Source organism: Mauremys mutica, chromosome 4 (genome assembly GCF_020497125.1).
Source record: "Mauremys mutica isolate MM-2020 ecotype Southern chromosome 4, ASM2049712v1, whole genome shotgun sequence".
NCBI lineage: Eukaryota > Metazoa > Chordata > Testudines > Geoemydidae > Mauremys > Mauremys mutica.
In genome coordinates, this window is record NC_059075.1 from 128493330 (window position 1) to 128514718 (window position 21389).

The 21389-nt window shown below is 53.3% G+C and overlaps 1 protein-coding gene across 1 annotated transcript in view; it reads left to right on the top strand.

The window, feature by feature from the left end:
* MYBPH (myosin binding protein H) overlaps nucleotides 1–9692 on the top strand; it is a 28860-nt gene extending 19168 nt beyond the window's left edge. Inside the window, exons 7-11 of the mRNA XM_045012857.1 lie at nucleotides 2025–2184; nucleotides 2914–3050; nucleotides 4014–4200; nucleotides 8655–8696; nucleotides 9485–9692. Of these exons, the coding sequence (XP_044868792.1) occupies nucleotides 2025–2184; nucleotides 2914–3050; nucleotides 4014–4200; nucleotides 8655–8665 (495 nt within the window). The 3' untranslated portion in view covers nucleotides 8666–8696; nucleotides 9485–9692. The remainder of the gene's footprint in view (nucleotides 1–2024; nucleotides 2185–2913; nucleotides 3051–4013; nucleotides 4201–8654; nucleotides 8697–9484) is intronic.
* Nucleotides 9693–21389: the final 11697 nt, after the last annotated feature.

Here is a 21389-nt window from a genome sequence, read left to right on the forward strand (position 1 = left end):
TAAAATAACAGTTGAGGGGGAAGGTATCAGGGTCCACCCACTTCAGAGTTGCCCAGATGAGGAATCTCTTTCGGTTCCTAGCGGGTGTCTACTCTGCAGCTAGCCCCTCCCTGTTGCTCCCACTGCTGTGGCTACATGGCTTATTTTTAGCTGTAAGGGTGGCCCCAAGACCTGAGTAATGGGACAGCCCCTGGATTTTTTACTGGGCGAGATAAACTGGCCATCAACAAGTTTAGGCTTGAAATTAGGCGAAGGTTTCTAACCATCAGAGAAGTGAAGTTCTGGAGCAGCCTCCTAAGGGGGGAAGTGGGGGCAAAAAAAACCTAACCGGCATCAAGACTGAACTTGACAAGCTTCTGGTGGGGATGGTGTGAGGAGTCTGCCTACAGTGGCATGGAGCTGATCTGTGACTGCTAGCAGCTAATATCTCCAACGGCTGGAGATGGGCCACCAGATGGGAAAGGCTCTGAGTTACTACAGAGAATTCCTTCCCATGTGTCTGGCTGGAGGGTCTTGTCCACATGCTCAGGGTCAACTAATCACCATGTTTGGGGTCGGGAAGGAATTTTCCCCCCAGGTCAGATTGGCCGAGACCCTGGGGGGTTTTCGCCTTCCTGTGCAGCGTACGGCACGGGTCATTTGCAGGTTTAAACTAGTGTCAGTGGTGGATTCTCTTTAAGTCATGATTTGAGGACTCCAGTAACTCAGCCAGAAGTGATAGTACTATTGCAGGGGTGGGTGGGTGAGGGTTTGTGGCCTGCGGTGTGCAGGAGGTCAGATGAAATGATGGCCCCTTCTGGCTTTTAAGTCGATGAGCTCTGTCTTTGCCCTGCCGCTCTCCAGCTGGGGCGCCGGAGCCAGGGGCAGACATGAGACTGAATGGATGGGCTGGGGGAGCTTTGAGAAACGTCTGGGAGATGGCAGCTGAAGCCATCAGAGCACATAAGCTCACCCAGGACGAAGGGAGAATAGGAGGAGCCCCAAGGAGAAGGCCCTAAGGGGCACTCATGGATGGCGGTTTGGGGGCGACACAACAGGCGACACTGAGGGAGTGGCCAGAGAGGCGGGAGGAGAACCAGACGTGCCTGGGGAGAGACAGCTGAGACGGGTGGTGCAATCAACAGGATCAGAGACAATGGGAAGGTCCAGGGAGATGAGGCTGGAGAAGGGGCCAGGTGGCCATTGGGTGGCTTGGGTGAGATGTTAAAGCCAGACTGCCAAGGCTGCATGTCTGAGGATCTTGGCTGTGAGGGGCGGGCTGGCGGGGAGGCTCAAGGGAGGGATTATGAGTGGGGAGATGGCGTGATGTTAAAATCTGGGAGAAAAGAGCCTGTGGAGAGCGACAGGCTGATGGAGGGTGTCGGGAAGGTCAGGAGGGGCTGAGGTCAAGGGGCCAGCAGAGGTCTGAGGAGCGCAGAAGGGCCAGGCCACCATCAGGCCCTGGGGCGAGCAGGATTCGCTGAGGGAGGGATGGAGGGCAGAGGAGGGGGCTCACACTGAGAGGGGGGCGGACGCGAGTGGGTTTGAGGAGAGGGTGAAGGTGGAGCAGGACGATGGCCGGGAGTGGCGTGGAGCAGGGAGACAGCAGTTAATGCAGAGATGAGGAGGAGAGAACAGATGGGGCAGGGGATGGGGGGCGAAGCGGGCTGCCATGCTGGCTTGGGCGGCGCGTTCATCTAGAGAACCTCAGCTCCTGCCCGGCGCCTCACGAGAGGGTGAAGGCCTCGGCCAAGCTGGGTTCGGCTCCTCAAGGCAGAGGGGCTGCAGTGGGGACGCTGCAGGGATGCAGGTGCGGAAAGACCGACTTGGTGCCTGGGTAGAGCCTGGTCCCATAGCTGGAGCGCCAGGGCCCAGGGCTCCCCCCAGGGTCTGGGCTGAGAGGCTGCCTGCCAACCTGTGCTGTAACCGTGGCGGCTGGTTGACCCCCCTCTCCCAGCACTGGGGCTTGCAATGGGAAGACCGCCGGGGGCTGGGTGGTGTTCACCATGCCTCGCACTAACAGCCTGGCTCCCCTCGGCTTTCAGCAATGGTTCACCGTGCTGGAGCGCTGCCCCCGGCCCAGCTGCACCGTCTCCGACCTCATCATCGGCAACAGCTACTCCTTCCGGGTGTTCTCGGAGAATGCCTGTGGGCACAGCGCCACGGCGGCCGTCACCACGGAGCTGGCCCACATCCGGAAACCAGGTTGGTGCTGGGGACGCCCAACAGAGAGCAGCGGCCGGGCGGGGAGGAGGCGCTATCCCTGAGAGGTGGCCAGTGGCCAATGGGGAGCCAAACAGCTTGGCTGGGAAAGCTGCTGCTGGTGGCAGCTCCGCAATGCTGATGTGAGCGAAAGGAGGAGGCCCAGGGTTTTCTAGACATCAAAAAGTTGCAGCATTCTGGTCCACCGGCTCATGCCCTGCCAGGTTCGAAACGGGAGCGCTCGCCCATTAGAACAGGGGTAGTCTTAGCACAGCCCTTATTCCTGACAGAAGGATATGAAAAATTGTTCCAATAAATATTCTCTTAAACCTGTCTAAAACAGCTTTTTTCCCCAGGAGGGATGGTCTTCCTTGTAATTTCTCCCCCATCTGTAGCTTTCTCTCCTGTGATCTCCTGCCAGGTAGCATGGGGTGGCATGGCCTCAGAGCTGCTCTCCCAGCATGAGATGTTGGCCCCCTGAGACAACAATGGTGGCTGTTGTGGGGGGTGGGGTGGGGTTGTGTTCTCCTGGGCTGGTACAGAGCACGGGGCAGGGACACATTCCAGTGACCAACTCTTGGCTGAGGCTCAGGGTTTGCTTCTGTTTCTGGGAGGCGGGAGTTCTGGAGTATTCAGTGCTTCTCTGCTGAGGGCGCCCCGAGCCCCACCACTGCCTGGTCTGAGCGCCAGGGCACAGGCAGCTGCTGTTGTGACCTGCTGTTTGTTTCCTAGAAATTGCTTACAAGCCCGAGAAGTACTTGGGCCGGGACTTCTCTGAACCTCCCAAATTCACCCAGCCCTTGGCGGACAGGTCCACCACCAGAGGTTACAACACCCAGCTCTTCTGCTGCGTCCGGGCCTTCCCCAAGGTGAGACTCCACCCTTTCCTCACCCCGCCTTTCCTCTGCCCTCCCTCACATGTCTCTTCACAGGGTGGGTGCCTGAGCGGCCACCTGATCCTGCAGAGTTACTGAGCAGGGTGCTTGGGCGGCACCCGGTGGCTGGCGGGCAGGAAGGAGCGGGCTCGAAGGCTGCTCTGTGAGTGTCTCAATGGGCCGGAGGAGTTATCTGAGAGCACTGGGAATGCAGTGCCCCATTTTGGCAGGTATGGGGAGTGCACCAAGCCTGTGAGAGGGTGCAGAAACTCTGCCTGGGCTCTCCAGCCACATGTGGCACCCTCCTTGCCTAGACTTTCCTACTGCTTTAAAAAAGCAGCAGCTGGAACATAGGGGCAGCAGCTGGGGGACCTGGGTTCTAATCCTGTTGGTGCTGTTTATTTACCATACAGCCTCAGGCAAGTCACATCACCTCAGCCTTGATTTTTCCATCTCTTAAATGAGGCTAGTCATACTTGCCTGCTTCCCAGTGGGGCTGCAGAGGGCAAGTGTGTTAGTATCTAGGGTGCCCCTCTCCATGGCATCAAGGTGTTTTACCACCGCAAAGGGAACGGTGCCACCTGTGTGGTTAACCCACTCATCTGCTGTGCCAAAGCCCCATTACACACGCACATGGGGAGCTACCCCATTGCCCCATCAGCGATGGGCATGGGGCCCTGGACGGCTGTTCCCTCAAAGGCCCTGCTGCATGCTCTGAGGGTCCTATCCAGAAACTGACAGATCACACCAGCTGGGTGGCTTCTAAGTCACCACGGCATAGGGGTTCTTCAAAGGTTTCACTGTCAGGACCAGTGCAGAAAAGCCATGAAGATGACCGGAGGCAGAGCACTGGCTACAGAAAGAAGCTTTGGGCTGGTGAGGTGCCTCCAGCTGCCGTGAGCAGCTGTTCAGGAAATGAGCTCATTTCTACAGCTAATGAAACCCGCTGCCTTTCAGCCCAAAATCATCTGGCTGAAAAACCAGACGGAGATTCGGGAAGACCCCAAGTACATCGCAGTGATCAACGAGGGGGTTTGCTCGCTGGAAATCCGGAAACCCAGCCCATTCGACGGTGGCGTGTACACCTGCAAAGCGATCAATCCCCTCGGGGAAGCCTCAGTGGACTGCAGGCTTGATGTGAAAGGTAAGGCTGGCGGGCTGGTGGCCTTTGTGGCTCTGTTCCTTGTCCCAGCACTGGGGTTGCTTGTCTGAAAACCACAGCCTGAGCTGTCCAGGTGCCTGGGTCCCACTGAGATCTGGGGCGTTAGACCTCTTTAAATCTCAACCCTGCATGTTTTACTGAAGCCCACCGCACTGCATTGGAATCTACTCCTGCCTCACTGTATGTAGGGGGCGTCTGACGGCTGCCATCTTGGGGGACAGCAGGGATTGAACTGGTGCCCTCCAGAGCTAAAAGCATAGAATCATAGGGTTGGAAGGGACCTCAGGAGGTCATCTAGTCCAACCCCCTGCTCAAAGCAGGACCAAACCCAACTAAATCATCCCAGCCAGGGCTTTGTCAAGCCTGACCTTAAAAACCTCTAAGGAAGGAGATTCCACTACCTCCCTAGGTAACCCATTCCAGTTCTTCACCACCCTACTAGTGAAAAAGTTTTTCCTAATATCCAACCTAAACCTCCCCCTCTGCAACTTGAGACCATTACTCCTTGTTCTGTCATCTTCTACCACTGAGAACAGTCTAGATCCATCCTCTTTGGAACCCCCTTTCAGGTAGTTGAAAGCAGCTATCAAATCCCCCCTCATTCTTCTCTTCTGCAGACTAAACAATCCCAGTTCCCTCAGCCTCTCCTCATAAGTCATGTGCTCCAGTCCCCTAATCATTTTTGTTGCCCTCCGCTGGACTCTCTCCAATTTGTCCACGTCCTTCTTGTAGTGTGGGGCCCAAAACTGGACACAGTACTCCAAATGAGGCCTCACCAGTGCTGAGTAGAGGGGAATGATCACATCCTTCGATCTGCTGGAAATGCCCCTACTTATACAACCCAAAATGCCATTAGCCTTTTTGGCAACAAGGGCACACTGTTGACTCATATTCAGCTTTTCGTCCACCATAACCCCTAGGTCCTTTTCTGCAGAACTGCTGCCCAGCCATTCGGTCCCTAGTCTGTAGCAGTGCATGGGATTCTTCCGTCCTAAGTGCAGGACTCTGCACTTGTCCTTGTTGAACCTCATCATATTTCTTTTGGCCCAATCCTCTAATTTGTCTAGGTCCCTCTGTATCCTATCCCTACCCTCTAGCGTATCATCCACTCCTCCCAGTTTAGTGTCATCTGCAAACTTGCTAAGGGTGCAGTCCACACCATCCTCCAGATCGTTAATGAAGATATTGAATAAAACCGGCCCCAGCACCGACCCTTGGGGCACTCCACTTGATACTGGCTGCCAACTAGACATGGAACCATTGATCACTACCCGTTGAGCCCAACCATATAGCCAGTTTTCTATCCACCTTACCGTCCATTCATCCAGCCCATACTTCTTTAACTTGCTGGCAAGAATACTGTGGGATACGTCCCTCGATTTGCATGAGTGGCTCCAGTTTGAGCTAGAGTCAAAACTCCCTCCCTGACCCTCTAACAGTCTGTCACAGCAGGGGACCTGTACCACCCACTCCTCGTGGATGACATGAATGTGTCAGGGCTGTATCTGCCCCAGATTTAGAAAGATAGGCAGCAGGCTCTAATTAGGACATTCCCAGCATCTTCTACAGCCCTAGAGACAGATGCTACCCTCGATGCAGAACAGGCGGTGGCTCCATGAGCACACTGTGCCCATAGGGAAGGGGCCCCAGGCCATCCCTTCATTAGTACTTTGGGACTGAGGAGGGCCATATAAGCACCTAGATGGGTTGGGTGGGGCATATATCTTCAAGAGCCCATCGGGTGGAGACTGCTAGGTGGAGACGATTAATAGGAGAGCCAGCGAGAGCCCATTCCCAAGGGCTCAGCATCCTCAGCTGTGCCCCAGTTTTCCAAAGAGCTCAGCACCCCCCATGAACATGTGGCCAGAACTGTTGTGATGAGGAAACCTGTCCACCAAAGTGGGGCCTACATCCCTCTCCGGGCCACAATCTCATTGCCATTCTCCAAGCCTTCCCAGCTCACTGCCCAGGGCGGGTAAGAGGGGAGCGCTCAGGCTGGAAGGCCTCAGGGTTTCCAGTAGAACTTCCCTTTCCATCCTCGCCCTGGCTAAAATGGCCATCTACGCAACCAGGGAGAGGAGGTTGGCCAATGGAGACTCCTGTGACTGTGGGGCTTGGTTCCGATCCTCTGTCCGTTCACGTATCCGGGCAGAGTTCCTCTGGGCGGCGTCCATTGGCTCCCTTGATGCCTTTGAGGAACAGTGGGCGCTGTCCGGGGTTCTCTGCTCGGTGTCCCCGTCAGGCTCCCTTCTTATGACCCTTTGACCGCACTCCTGTCCCTGTTCTTTTATTAGTTGTCCCCCGAAATTAGTGGGTTTCTGAGGTCCTGTAGATCCTCCCCTTAGGCTGGGGGGGGAGATTCTTTAGCATTGGGCGGGCTTCCGCCCACCCGGTTCCCAGAAACCCAATAGATCCCACGTTGCTTTTGTGCACAAGGCCCAGTGCCCAGATGCTACCGTGATGGGCGCCCCACGGCTGCTGCTAGCTGGGCCAGTTGTGTGCCTGGCTCCCTCAGACGCCGCTGGCTGGAATGAGGAATGGTCCCGTGATGCTCCCAATCATGTGCCCTCCCTCTGGAGTGCCGCAGCCTCGCCGTATTTCCCTGCTGTTCCCTCTTTAAGCTGAGCTCTGCGGCTGGGATATTAGGCTCCAGCGGTGGCAAAGAGCCTCCTGCTATACTGGGCTTTGTAACAGCTGTGCTAGGGCTTCAGGCTGACGTGGTGACCAGCCAGCCAGAGCCCATCTGCTGAGCTGCCCACAGTGTGCAGGAAACCAGGAGCGCTGGCTGGCGACCAGGCAGTGGCACACATGGGCACCTCCATTGGTAATGCTGAAAGTAGGAAGCTACTAGCCAGTTAGCCAGATCGCTGCTCTAGGCACCCCGCCTCCCCACCATATAAACTAGCAATCCAGCTGCTGGCCACACTCCTCCCCCCCTCCCCCAGCAGCCCCCTAAGCAGCTAACCTGGACAGACACACCTGGCTTTGTGGCCAAGGAGTCACCAAACTTGGCCTCTGCCAGGCCACGAGAGGGAGTGGTTCCAGGGCTGAGAGCCTGGTACCTTCCCAGTGCCCCCAGGAGGTGAGCAAGCACATTGCAGCTGCTCACAATGGAGCGGCAGTGAGGACAGGTCATCCTAGAGGGCTCTATTATTAACAGCTTGAATCACACCCGAGAGTGAAGCCTGGGTGGGCCTTGGGCACAGGTGTTAGGCGTTCACATTGGCTTGCCCTGCCGACATCGGGCAGCCGTGCTGCACAACCTGCAGCTTTTGGCGAGCACTGCAGGGTAGCGCCAAGGGACGTGCACGACAAAACCCTCCTGCATGCAGGTGCAGGGCCTAGGGCTGAGCAGTGCAGGGGTCAGCGGGGAAGAGGGACACAGCGTCTGGCCCAGCTGAAGATGGTAGAAGGCACCTGGGGACCTGCTATCGCCTGCAAATGGCTCTGCTGGTGAACCACTGTGGGGGGCTTATCCCCTCCCTGGAACGAGCCGGCACAGCCCGTCAGCGCCCCCTGGAGCTTGCCCTGCTGCCTGCTCTGGGGTGATCTCAAAACAGGTGCCATCCCCCAGCACTCTGCCTCAGCCCAGCACCAGCATCAATGAGACGACAACGGAGCCCGTCCTCATCAGGTGCCAGCTGGTGTAGGGACACGTATGCCCAATAGCTCGCTGGCTCCCACCTGAGAGGACTCAATGGAGACACCAGCCCGGGCAGGCCTCACAGCTGAGGGACGGTTATGCCCCCTCGGTCCCCATCTACAACAGTGGCTCAGCATCACTGCAGCTGCATCCTTGCTGGGCTGAGGGTACTAATTCTGTTGGCATAAATGCACCCACAGAGACAGGACCCCAGCGGGCTGAGCTGGTGCGGACACTGTAGAAGAAGCTGGGACTAGTGACCGATATATGCACACTGCAGGGTGGGGGAGTCACACGGACCCTAGAGGAGCCCAGCCCTCAGGTGGGACCAGACTGTGCAGGCTGGAAAAACTAGAGCACCACAAAGACAGGCAAGGAGATGACACCTGGGTTAGTGACTAGGCGCCATGGGAGCTGAGTGTGCAGTCCAGCAAAGCGGAGAGGCCATGAGTGCAGCCGCCAATACCTTCAGGGTAAGCGTAGAACCAACAGGAGAGCGCACAGCCTGGGAAGAGGGCCAGGGACCTGATGGTGGTAGGGCAGCAGGTGGTGGCTTGCAGCCAAGGCTGAGTGGACAGGGAAACATTCCTACATCAGACTAGTGGGTCTGGGTTCTAGATTCCCTGAGGGCAGGATTTGTAGGGCCCCCCAGCCATGATGGCAGAGGTTGAGGGGCAGGGCAAAGAAGATGTTGGTGGGAATGAGGGCTGGAGTCATCCTGCAGCACAAGGCCCAAGGGGCGTTTTCCTGACTCCATTATGGGATTGTTACAGGCTCTTGTGCTTTTTCACAGTACCCCAGTGAGGGCCGTGTGGTGGGTCTGATGAAGAACAAGGTAGGTTGGTGTCTAGCTGGGGCTATAATCAGGCCAGTTGGGGCAGGAGCATCCGTCCCCAAGGACCCAGACATTTTAGGTTGTGTGATCAGTACCATCCCAGCTCACCCCATGTGGGCTGCCTGCTGGTGGAGAGAGGGCTGAGCGGTCACGCGAATTCTGGCCAGAGCAGCGTGGTGGGGACGGGGAGCAGAGACCTGGGCCTTGCTGTCACTGAGTGAGTCTGGTGACAAGCCAAGCCCTGCGAGAGAAGCTGCTTGCAATCCCGGGGCCTTGCTGGGCATGATCCGGGGGTGAGGGTGGAGGTATGTGGAGAGCCCTGTGTCATTAGTGGGCATGTGGGTGAGGGGAGCTCTGGCATGTCGGGGAGCACGGAGTCTCTGGGAGATGTCAGTGGTCACAACAGGGAAACGAGTGTAGCCCGACACATGGCGGGTAGGGGTGGGCATGTACGGGGAGAGCCAAAGCACCGGTTCTGGGTTGGGAGCATCTGTATACGGGAGTCCAGGCCTGGGCCCTTGGTGCCCATGCACGGGGAGTGGTCTGGGGCCAGTGGGGAGACAGATGAGTGGAGCTGGAGTCTGGACATACAGTGGGAGGGGTGCGGGGCAGGACATGTCTGTAGGAAGAGAGCTAGGCCAAAGCATGGGAGGACCCTGTGTGGGCGTCGGGAAGCAGCTCTGTGCCAGGATTTCCCCTCTGCAGCTAGGCAGACGGGCTGCACAGCCTCTCCTTGCCTGGAGGCTCCATTCTCAGCAAGGCGCTGTCCTGGTCTCTTTGCTCCCTAGACGAACGCTGCAGCTTGGAGTGAAGTTGCCACTCGGTAGCGTAGGCAGCAGAAATGCAGCGGACTGTGGAGCCTGCCGGCTTTGGCCCTGTCCCCAGATCTGCGAACGTCTTCAGCTCTGTCCCTCTCTGAAGCAGCGTCCTGTGGTGGCAGCCCTACTCTGGGGCTACAGTCCCCCGACGTGCCTTTCGCTGTGACAATAAAAAGATTCCCACGGAGCGTGCGTGAGGCACTGCTGCTGCTGCGTGCTCTCTGTGGGCGAGGCATGGTGGGGGCTGAGCTGGAGCCAGGCTCTCAGTGGGCAGGAGCCCAAGGGAGCTCAGTGGCCATGTCCCCCCATTTCTGCACCCAGGAAGGAGGGGGTCCCTACTGATCAGGGAGGGGTTAGCACTGGGCTGAGCCTGAGGGTCAGACTGGAGAGAGCACAGGTTTGTTTAGGTTGTCAGGATTCTGGACCAGCCTCACAAGCCAGCAGGTGTGTGGGGGGGTGGTTGGGGACGGGGAGATGAGAGTCTTTCCACCATGCATGGCAGTTGGGGGGCCCCCAGGAGCATCTGCTGCTGCAAGGGGGCAGTTTGGGGGCAGCAGCTGTGTGATAGGGGGTGCAGCGCTTCTGGGCTCTGCCTTAGCGACTGGAACTGAGCACCCCTGCCTGTGGGACCAGGCAGGGCTCAGACTGTGTGTGGGCCCCCGGAAGGGCCCGTCACCCTCCCCTGGGGGAAGCTGCTGCTGGGTCCCTGTGCAAGGAGCAGCACGAGGAGGCAGCCAGAGTGCGGCGCGCAGGTGTTAGCAAAGCCATGAGGCAGAGGAAGTGCTGCGGGGAGGCGGATGAAATGGGATCCGTGAGGATGATAGGGAGTGGACAGGGGACAGTCAGATGGGTGGGGGGAAACAGGGGTCGGCACCACCATGTTGCGCGATGGACGTTTGACAAAATTACCGGACTTAGTGACGGACATCGGGAGGGTTATGTCGTTCATTACCATGGACCTCAACATGTTTACCACGGACACTCGTGTCTTTGTACGGACACGTTGCTGACCCCTGGGGGGGAACAGGAGGGCAGGCACACGGGAGCAGATTTGCTAAAGATCTCAGCATGCAATGTGCTGTTTTACACCCTTAGCCCTGGCTGCAAGACAGTGGGGGGGTCCGGTCCCGCTATCCTGCAGGAAGTGGCCCGGCTGGCTCAGCTGATGTCGCTGTTCCTTAACGAGCTAGCACCCCAGCCGTGTGCTGGGGGCCATACTGCTGCTTTCCTTCTGAAGAGCTGGGAAGCCGAGGGCCGGAGCATTTCAGGCCACGTTTTCAGGCACTCAGGGCCCACCTCCGGGGCCGATTTTTCAAAGAACTCAGCACCCATTGCACTGAGCGCTGCGCTGGTGAAACACTGGCCCTGGCCTGGTGGAAATGGAGTGTGTGGCAGGAGCAGGGCTGTCGTCTGGTGATGCTGCTGCCTTCCCCTCCAAACTGCCCCTTCCGCACCCATGCTCGCTGCAGAGAGAATTCCCTTTCCCTGCCTCAGCCCTGCAGCCTCAGTGCAGAGCATGGCCGCCTCTCCACCTTCTGCCTCTTACCCACTCTGCCCCCCACCCCAGCAGCGTACAGCATTATTCTTCATGTCCTACCCTGCACTGCGGCATAGCCTTGCTGGGCACTTTAAACCAGCAGCTGCCTCTTACCCCGGAGGGGTGCATTGCCTTGCTGTAGCTGGCGGGGGTCTCACACCGAGCCCACCCCCTGAACTCTGATCTCTACACCCCTAATCCATCTCTGGGGGCTCTGAGACTCACCCACCATCTGCAACCTACCCATGAAAGGCACAAAGCCTGGGAAGCAGAGACATCAGCTGGGTAACTCAGGGCTTGGTCTCACACAGACCCCTTCCTTCTGCCAGCTTCCCCCCATACCTCCACTGATCTGCAGGGCCTCCTACCTCTGACCCCCCCTTCGTGCTGGGACTATGATACGATGATCACTCCCTCCCAGAACCTTGCAGCAGACGCTGCAGCTTCCCCGGGGTCTCGAGGAAGGATACCCAAGTACCCCATGCGCCACAGAGGCATTGCTCCCTTGAAGCACTGTTGCACCCTGGGGTGTAGTGTTTCATATACAATAAGCAGCATTTCTAAGCGGCTGCTTTCTGGCACCCTAGAGCGGACGGGACCCCCAGGGCAAAGGGAAGCCAGCAGACAGTGACGCCTTTGGAGCGAGCGTAGGGCTGGGCATCAGGAATCCTGGAAAGAGGAATGTGGCCGCAGACTTTACCTGAGCCCTCTTTCCATGCACGGGGGTCGATCGGTGGGGATGGCGGGGTCTCCTCCACGTCGGGATCTTGGGGGCACCATGTAGCCCAAGAGCATGGGGTTCACATTGTGCTGTGGGTTTAATTCATAAAGGTCTCAGCAACACAAGCTATTGAACGTGATCCAGGCTGACTTTCCAAAGCAACCGAGCTCCCTGACACATTCATCAGACCAACTGCAATTGCTTCCTTCTCGTTTTAAAGTTCCCAGCGGAATGAAACACAAAGGGTGCCCCTGCAGAAGCAAACTGGGTTCAGACATTAGCATCACTGGGGTCAGGAACTCACCCCAAATCATTGCAAAGCTCATGCTGAACCCAGAGTAAGCTAGAATTTCCCTGCAAGTGTCCTGCCCAGGGCCGGCTCCAGGCACCGGCTCAGCAAGCAGGTGCTTGGGGCGGCCAAGGGGAAGGGGTGGCACGTTGGGCTATTCGGCGGCGGGTCCCTTGGTCCCTCTCGGAGGGAAGGACCTGCCGCCAAATTGCCACCGAAGAAGAAAGCAGCGTGGTGGAGCTGCCGCCAATCGCGATTGCAGCTTCTTTTTTTTTTCCCCACCGCTTGGGGCGGCAAAAACCCTGGAGCTGGCCCCAGTCCTGCCTCCTAGAAATCTGAGAGCTGCACATTCCCCTGTATTAAAAGTATATTTGCGAGCACCCCAGTTGTTCTCTCTTGCAGCCTGCGTGGTAGAACATTGGGCTAATCCCTGAACCGGCTAGAATAACGCACAGCAGCGTCCCAAATGTTCTGTACCTTGAATAACACAAAATCCCCAGCAGAGTGCTCAATAAGCTGGTGCTGAAAAGGGCGATTCACATACGGCACAATATATAAAAGGAAAATAATATCCCTGCTACACAACAACGGGTGGCCCATAGTCCCTTTGTGAGTTAACAAGCCCCATCTATTCTCAGTAGCAAGAAGCGGGCATGATAAAATGCATCAATATGTTACAGGGAGATGGAATAAAACCCTTTAACTAACAATAGCTCAAATACAGTGAGGAAGCTTCATTACTTACAGATCGAAGACTGCTCAGGTCAGATGCTGTTTATTAACATAAACCCTAGACTGATCCATCAGGTTAAAAAAAAATACTGGTAACTGCATGGCAGTGAAAGGGCTTTAATCTCCTTATGCAGTAGTCTCAACCCAATTATTTTTTCCCCATTCAGTCATTCAACAATCAAGCCAAGTCAATGGTCACAGCCCTGCTGCCATACAGGCTGTATGTCAAGTCTTCGTTAACAATGGTTTGTGCCAGACACAAATCCACCAGACAGCGAAGCATGAATTCCTCTTGCTTACAGGAGAGTCACTGCATGTGGGCAGACAGAAACAGTGGCCCTCCAGCCTTGTCCAAATAACTAAGGGCTCAGGGAGGGAATCTGCTTGCATTGCACCTAGTGCCCTGGGTCCTGGTCCCTGACTGGGGTTGGTAAGTGTATGTCAGTGGCGTCAGCTAGCCAACCCAGCTCAGATATGTCAGACAGAATATGGAGCAAACCTTGGATATTAGCTAATAACGTGGCAAAGCAGAGGAGTAATGCTCAGCATTTCTAGCACACTACACATATACCGAATCCGCACCATGCATCAGACAAGCTGGGTATTAGTTTTCTTTCCGCCTACTAAAAATTTGTCTTGGTAGCAGGTTTGTGCAATGGCGCCGACAAGAGATCAGAGCTCACCTGTGTAGAGACTGTCTGTCTGAGGCTGGGGACAAATCACAAAGCAGCTGCCCGCTCCCCTCTCCCCCCCGGTCAGTTTAATACCTGTTCAAGGCACACTGCCCCCCAGGGGCTAGATCAGCTTTACAGGCTGCTTTATCATGCACCCCTGGTGCCGTGCTCCCTACAGGCTGCAGCACTGCAGAGGAGCTGGGGTTTAGGCATGTCCCAGCCCGGTCCCCAGCACACCTCCTGAAGGGGATGTGTGGGACTGGAGGCATCAGTCTGTCCCTGGCAGCGAGTCCATGCATGTGGGGAATCTCCCAGGGAGGGGACAGCTGTTCTGGGGCTGCTTGGTTCTGGCATAGCTGCCATGAAGGGGCCGTATGGCACTGATGAATTCCCGCATCTGTGGGAGCACTGGGGAATTGGGCTGCAGGCTCTTTCTAACCCTGGGGGTCTGGGAATGGCTGAAAGGCACAGACTGAAGAGCTGGAGGATGTGTCTGAACAAGGGCCTTCCCCAGGGGCAAGTGCACTAGGGTGCCAGGCTGCTGGGCCGGACAGCTAGCCCTGACCCTGCCACTCTGCCCCCGGCCTGCCACTGGAACATGGCCTCCCCAGGCCCAGCTGCATCCCAGGGTCACACCTTACAGCTAAGGGGCCTCCTATTCCACCACCCGTGGCTCAGCAATGCCAGCCTCCGAGCTCAGCCCTGCTGCCCTGGGAAGGGCTCGCAGCGGGATCCCAGCCAGGCTGTGTTGAAGACACCTCTCCCCACCGCTGTGGTTCATCCCACCGTCCCTGCAGCCCACCCCGATATAGGGGACCCTGCTTCTGCTGACCCTCCCCTCCCCGCTGCCCCATTCCCAATGTCCACAGGCACCCTGGGAGCTGGGAACTGGCACAGGCAGCCTCCAGCCCCAGCCCGAGCATCCACCACCCTCACCAGCCCCACCCTGCACTCCAGAGCAGAGGTCACAGGGCAGCTCGCTCACGTTACTTCCACCACCAGAGGGCGCCATTGCACCAATTTCCCTCCCCTCATCTCTGCAGGCAGGTGCCTTAAACAGCTCGGATGACTGCCAGCGAGCGATGCCAGGGGAGCCGGGTGCTTCAGCCACCTGGGCGGCACATTCAGGGGCCACAGCACCAAAGGGCATGGAGAGCACGCCTCTCCCTTGGCCATTTGTGCTCGGCCTCCAATGCTGAACAGGGGAGCCAGGCCCAGGAGAATCTCCCCAGCCCCCCAGGCACCCAGTTCTGGGTGATGTACCCCACAGCCCGTGCCCCCAGGGTGGGCAGAGCAGGACAGCGAGGGGCTTGGTAACCATATGCACCTGTCAGCCACATGCCATGGCCATTGGGTTCAGTGTCACCAACCCGGCAAGGTCAAGGCATCAGGCCCTCAGATAGCCTGGGATTGGCTGAAAAATCACGAGCTGTTTTGTTTTTAAATGAACTCCTAGTTAGTTTGCGTTTTATCTGCCTTCACCCTCACCCATGGTGTGTGCGCCAAGCACAGCGTCACCAGCTCTTGCCAGGCAGAGCGAGCCAGGTCATTTCGGCCCCCACTGCAGGAGCACTCATGAAATGACCCATCTTCAGTCAGGGTCATACCACACTGCAATCAAGGGATGTGACTGCACCATGTGTAAACATCCCCGAGCCAGCTTTAATCTAGCTAAGCTTGGGTACCGATAGCGGGGAAGCTGCTTCAGCCAGGGCCGTAGACACCTGCCTGGAACCCTGGGTACGTATTGATTTGCCTATGCTGTCACGGCCTCTCAGCACCCGAACTAGCTAGATTAAAGCTGGCGTGGGTGTGTCTACATTTCCTGCAGTACAGACGTCACCTAAATCTAGTGCAAAGCCTGGAGGTGGGGTTGGGATGTGAACTGGGACCCACCAAACTCACCATCATCATCATGATGGCAATCCCCAGGGGATGGCCTCCTTGCAGACCGAGTGCCTCCCACATCGATCTATGCAAAGCACTTTGTATAGGAGCCACCAACTAGCTCTTAGATGAGAACAAAAGAATATAATTCCCGATGGTGCAGTCGAGTGCTGGGGAGGAACGGGTGTGTTGGATTCAGACTGGCGCCCTGCAGGTGAAAGGCTCTACTACTCACTAGCAACACCCTGTTCATCCAGCCCCGCCCCCGGTGCTCGTGTTGCACCTTCAGGAACGCAGCTCCTTTCGGGGAAAAGCAAGATTAACAACTCATGTCCTGCCCTTTTAGAGCTTGTACGGGACGGGTCTCTCTTCTCCACCTCCCACGGGCTGCTCTCCATCTCAAACACACTGTCCGGCTGTGGCCTCCTGTGCTTAGCAGGGCAGCTCCTGTTCAGCACATACAAGCGCAGGAAATTCAAGAGTAAAACCAGCCCACCTCCTCCCCCCCAGTTCTAAAATCACCCCAGTAATTACACCAAGATCCTTACCCTACTTTTGATACAGATCAGTATTCCCCATGGCACAGTTGTGCCCATGGATTGCCAGTCACACAAGAAAGAGGTGTATGGTGCTGAGTGCACCGGGCTGTGTGTAGTCATCATCACACCCACCACCAAAGCCCCCTCACCATCCCCAGGTGTTCAGGAGCTGGGTGACCATGTATCCTGCATCCCATGCAGAACCTTCCCCGTCATGGTAGCATTGCTGGCTCTCACACTGATTTTAGAATAAGTCTCCTGATGTTAAAGCCCCAGCTCCTGGAGTCAGGGATTACATGGGAGGCTCAGCTTTCAGTTTTAAAAAGTTTCTAACCCCTTTTACCTGGGGGGCAGAAAAGCTGGAAAATGTGGTCCCGAAAGCCAACACCAGAAGGCAAACAAAGAACCCCCAGTCGTTACTGTGTTTAATATACCATGATTTTTTTTTAACCAATCTGATGGTTTTGGAGAGGGAGGGGCTGATTCATGAATTTTGAACATTATAATCCCTAGTTTTTATACAGGACCTTTCATCAGTACATCTCTAAGCACTTTACCAAAGAGGTCAGTGTCATTATCCCCATTTTACAGATAGGAAAACTGAGGCACAGATAAGGGCGGTGATGCACACAAGGTCACCCAGCAGCAGAGCCAGGGATAGAATCAAGGACTCCCATTTCACTGCTGTATCCACTGGACCACCTGGCTTCCTCATTGTGCTTTAAAGATCAACACCACATTTTAGGAGCATAACTTTGATCTAGTTGCTATTATTGAAACCTGATGGGATGATTCCTATGACTGGTATCTTAAAATCAATTATTATAACCTATTTAGGAAGGATTGAGCAGGCAAAATGATACTGTATGCCAAAAATGGCATTATCTGTTTCCAAGTCAGATCGCTCAGAAAAAGATTATCCTGAATGCTTATCGACGTCCTAAAGCACAAGATGGGATATTAGTTGGTGTCGGCACATGACCATCAAATCACACTAGGGAGCAGGATAACTGGCTCCTTAAGCACCTATCTATAGTGTGTAGGGAAAAAAGGCTGCCTGATCATGGGGGACTTCAATTTGAGTGACATCTGCTGGAGGTCACATGCTGCCGGTACTCAAACATCCTCAGAATTTCAAAAATTGTAGATGATAAATTTCTAACTCACAAAGTGTCGCAACCAATCCGTGTGTGTGTGTGTGTGTGTGTGTGTGTGTGTGTGTGTGTGTGTGTGTGTGTGTGTATTAGACCTTCTCTTGACAAGTAAAGAGGAATTGATCACAGAACTAAAAATCAGTGATAGCTTAGGTTCGAGTGATCATGATTTGCTCGTATTTATGTGCAGATAGAATAACGTCCAAACCAGTAATATATATATGGTGATTTTAAAGGGCCAGTTGCAGAAAGTTGAAAATAGTTATGAACCAAATCATCTGGGGGGAAAATGTAATAAGAAAAATATGAAGGATAATTGGAAATTGTTTAAGACCACGTTATTAGATGCCCCGAAAGCCACAATCCCACAATCAAGGAAGAACGTCATACTAGTTTTAAAAAATGACCCGGTTTATTATTTATAAAAAATAATATGTACAAATGGAAGAAAGGAGAAGTTGATAGTAATGCAGGGGGACTCTCAAATAGGTGCCACCGCTGCTGGAATCCTATGTCCGGTTCTGGTGCCCACAATTCAAGATGGATGTTGATGAATTGGAGAGGGGTCAGAGACAAGCCAGGAGAATGGTTAAAGGATTAGAAAGCCTGCCTCAGAGTGATAGACTCCAGGAGCTCAATCTAGTCATCTTAAAAAAGAGATGGTTAACGGGTGACTTGATCACCATCTAAGGTGACCAGACAGCAAATGTGAAAAATCGGGACAGGGGGTGGCAGGTAATAGGAGCCTATATAAGAAAAAGACCCAAAAATCGGGACTGTCCCTATAAAATCGGAACATCTGGTCACCCTACCACTGTCTATAAGCACCTACATGGAGAACAAATATTTAATAATAGGCTCTTCAGGCTAGCAGACAAAGCTCTAACACGACCCAATGGCTGGAAGTTGAAGCCAGACAAGTTCAAAGGAGAAACAAGGTGTAAAATGTTCACAGGGAGGGTAATTAACCACTGGAACAATTTACCAAGGGTTGAGGTGCATTCTCCATCACTGACTATTTTAAAATCAAGACTGGATGTTTTTTTAAAAGATCGGCTGTAGGAATGATTATGGGGAGGTTCTCAGGCCTGTGTTATGTAGGAGGTCAGACTTGACGATCAGAGCGGTGCCTTATGGTTTGGGAATCTATGACTCTGAAGGGTAACTGGTACTAAGTGAATTCGCTGCAATGTGAAGCCATGGGTGAGGGCACTGACCTGCCTCCTCAAATACAGAGTTCTCTCCAGAGGTCACAGAGTGGAAACATTTTGCAGAACTCTGCTGAGAACAATCATCAGAATGGCCTTTCATTTATGAGCCTCCCAGCCCCAAGGCCTCTGGGTGCCTTTGCAAGTCCCAGCTAAACACGTCGATTACAGGAACCTGGCCGCTTGGCTGAATATGATTCAAAGTGGGAACAAGGCCCCATGATCTACAGCGACATCAGCAATAAACTACAAACATCCTAGAGGTTGCTTGATGGGAACACGTCACCCTGTGCAGGTCATGTGCACTCCTTCGTGCCACATTTTTGCCAAATTAAAGTCTTGGAAGACAGAGTTATAGACGTGAATAAAGAGTGCTTGAGTTGAAACAACATTATTAGCATGATGTTTTACAAACAAAGAGACGTGAAAATGAAGAGATTCTAAAACCAACCTCAAGTCTCACCCTAATTCTCAATTTACCCACTTATCCTGAAGGAGAGCATGTTTGTAGTTTCTGTAATGTTATCATTGAAAGTCAGCCATTTCAAATATTTCTAAAGCTGCAGTGGTTGATACCAGCGAACCCTTCCACACCAATTAGGCAGACAGTGTGCAGGATTATGGGGGCAGAGTTAAGGTTAATTAACAAAGACTTTTTTCGGTCGGTGTATTTGTTTACTTGGTTATAGAGGCTGCATGGACGTTGAACATTCTCCAGGTTGTTGGTCACTGGAGATTTTAAAGCAAGTGAGAGCGCCTGGAGATATTTGAAGTTCCTGTCAAATATTGTGCTTGTAGAAATGATAACTCTTGGTATCTATGCCAGTGGAGAATGCAGCTTCCATTAGGCCAGGCAAAGCCCATAACTGCTTGGAGGGTTCTCCTACAGCTCAAATGGGACAGGAGAGCAAATACAAGCCTGGGGAAATCTCATGTAACCCATTGGTTCGTGTGTTTTAGAGGTACCATTCTGTGCTGGAGCCACAGAGGATGAGTTTGTTAGACAAGCTTGACCCTTTAACTCAAGGTGGAGCAGAGCATGCTTTTATCTCTGGAGGTCCCTGGTGTGTCAGTCAAGATGATGTCACAAAGCTGAAAACAACTATGAGCCAAAACAGCTGGGAAAAAGAATTTAAACAGAAAAATGTGAATGATAATTGGGAGCTGGTTAAGAACATTTTACTAAATGCCCCCAAACCCATAATCTCACAATGGAGAAAGAAGGCTACATTGGTTGAAAAACCAACCTTCCTTAGAGGGGAAGTGAAAGCAGCTATAAAATATTATATATTATGTATATAAACAAATGGAAAAAGGGGAAATAGATAGCAATGAATATAAATTAGAAAGAAGGAACTGTATAAAATTGATAAGAGAAGCAAAAAGATGCAAGGAGAAATCTATGGCCAATGGAGTTAAGGACAATAAGGAGTTTTTGAAGTATATCAAGAACAAAAGGAATCCTAACCATAGTACTGGTCCATTACTAGATGAAAATGGTAAAATTGTTAATAATAATGCAGAAAAGGCAGAAGTGTTCAATAAGGATTTCTGTTTTGTATTTGGGGGGAAAAGACAGATTGAAGTAGTCATATCATATAATGATAATGAAATACTTCCCTCCCAACAGTAACTCGGGAGGATGTTAAACAGCAGTTACTAAAGTTAGACATTTTAAAATCAGCAGGTCTGGATAACACGCAGCCAAGAATTTTAAGACTTGTTTGAAGACTTCCGTGTACTGTTAATGTTGATTTTTTTTCAACTTGTCTTGGAACTCTGGGGAAGTTCCGGAGGAGTGGAAGAAAGCTAGTGCTGTGCCAATATTGAAAAAGTATAAATGGGACAACCTGGGTAATTATAGGCCTGTCACTCTGACATTGATCCCGGGCAAGATAATGGGGCGGCTGATACAGGAGTCAATTAATAAAGAACTAAAGGAGGGGAATATAATTAGTACCAATCACCACGGGCTTATGGAAAACAGAGCCTGTCAAAGTAATTGCATACCCTTTTTTCTGATAAGATTACAAGTTTGCTGATAAAGGTAATAGTGTTAATGTAATATAGTTAGACTTCTATAAGGCATTTGACTTGGTACTGAATGCAATTTCAATTAAGAAACTAGAATGATACAAAATCAACATGGCACATATTAAATGGATTAAAAACTGACTCACAGCTAGCTCTCAAAATGTAATTGTGAGCAAGGAATCATTGCTGAGCGGGTCTGTTTCCAGTGGGGATCCCACAGGAATCAGTTCTTGACCCTATGCTATTTAACATCTTTACCAATGACCTGGAAGAAAACTTCAAATAATGAGTGATAAAGTTTGCACAAGATAAAGTGATAAAGGACAGGTCACTGATACGGCACAAACTGGACCATCTGGCAAGCTGGGCACAAGCAGCAATGGTGTTGGTGGCACCAGGCATGACCCAGTGTTGACAGAGGGGTGGAAAATGACAGTGCCAATGAAGGCTCCCTGTATTAGGCCTCTGCTTGTCCGAACCGCGTCCATGTTTAGACTTTAATTAACCCCACAGGCTAGATGGAAAGAATGGAATGTGTGGCAACTAGTTATCAGTACCAGGAGGCAATTATACAGCCTGCTTGCACCTGGCTAAAGGGAGTGAAACAGAATGACCGGTCAAGAAAAGTTACTAACGAGATAATATGTTTTTTGCCAAGTATGATCTAACCTGTTTAGAGTAATTGCTGCTTCATAATGTATTTGCTGTATGGGAACTAAAAAGGAGGGAGAAGAGGGGGGGGGAGGGGGGAGCTGGGCATTGGGGGTAATAGACATGCTTAGCTAAGATCATGTATAAAGACAGAGAGCTGTTTGTCTGGGGTGTGCTTGATCTGAGGTGTGTTCCTCCAAGCATCCTGCGCTTTGAGATCTCAAATAAACTTCTTTTGCTTCTCCACCCTGGTGTGTCTAATTGGAGCGAGGCACTCCGGGCAACGAATCACTGTTGCTATAGCCTCAGGCCTTTTTGTGCCGGCAACAGTTTTGGCATCCCTGGGTGGGCTTGAGGCTAAATTTAGCCTTGCCCGGACCCCTCCTGGAGGTCGACGGATTGCGGCGACGACCGATGCCTAGCGCGCACCGGTGACTTCATCGGGGGCC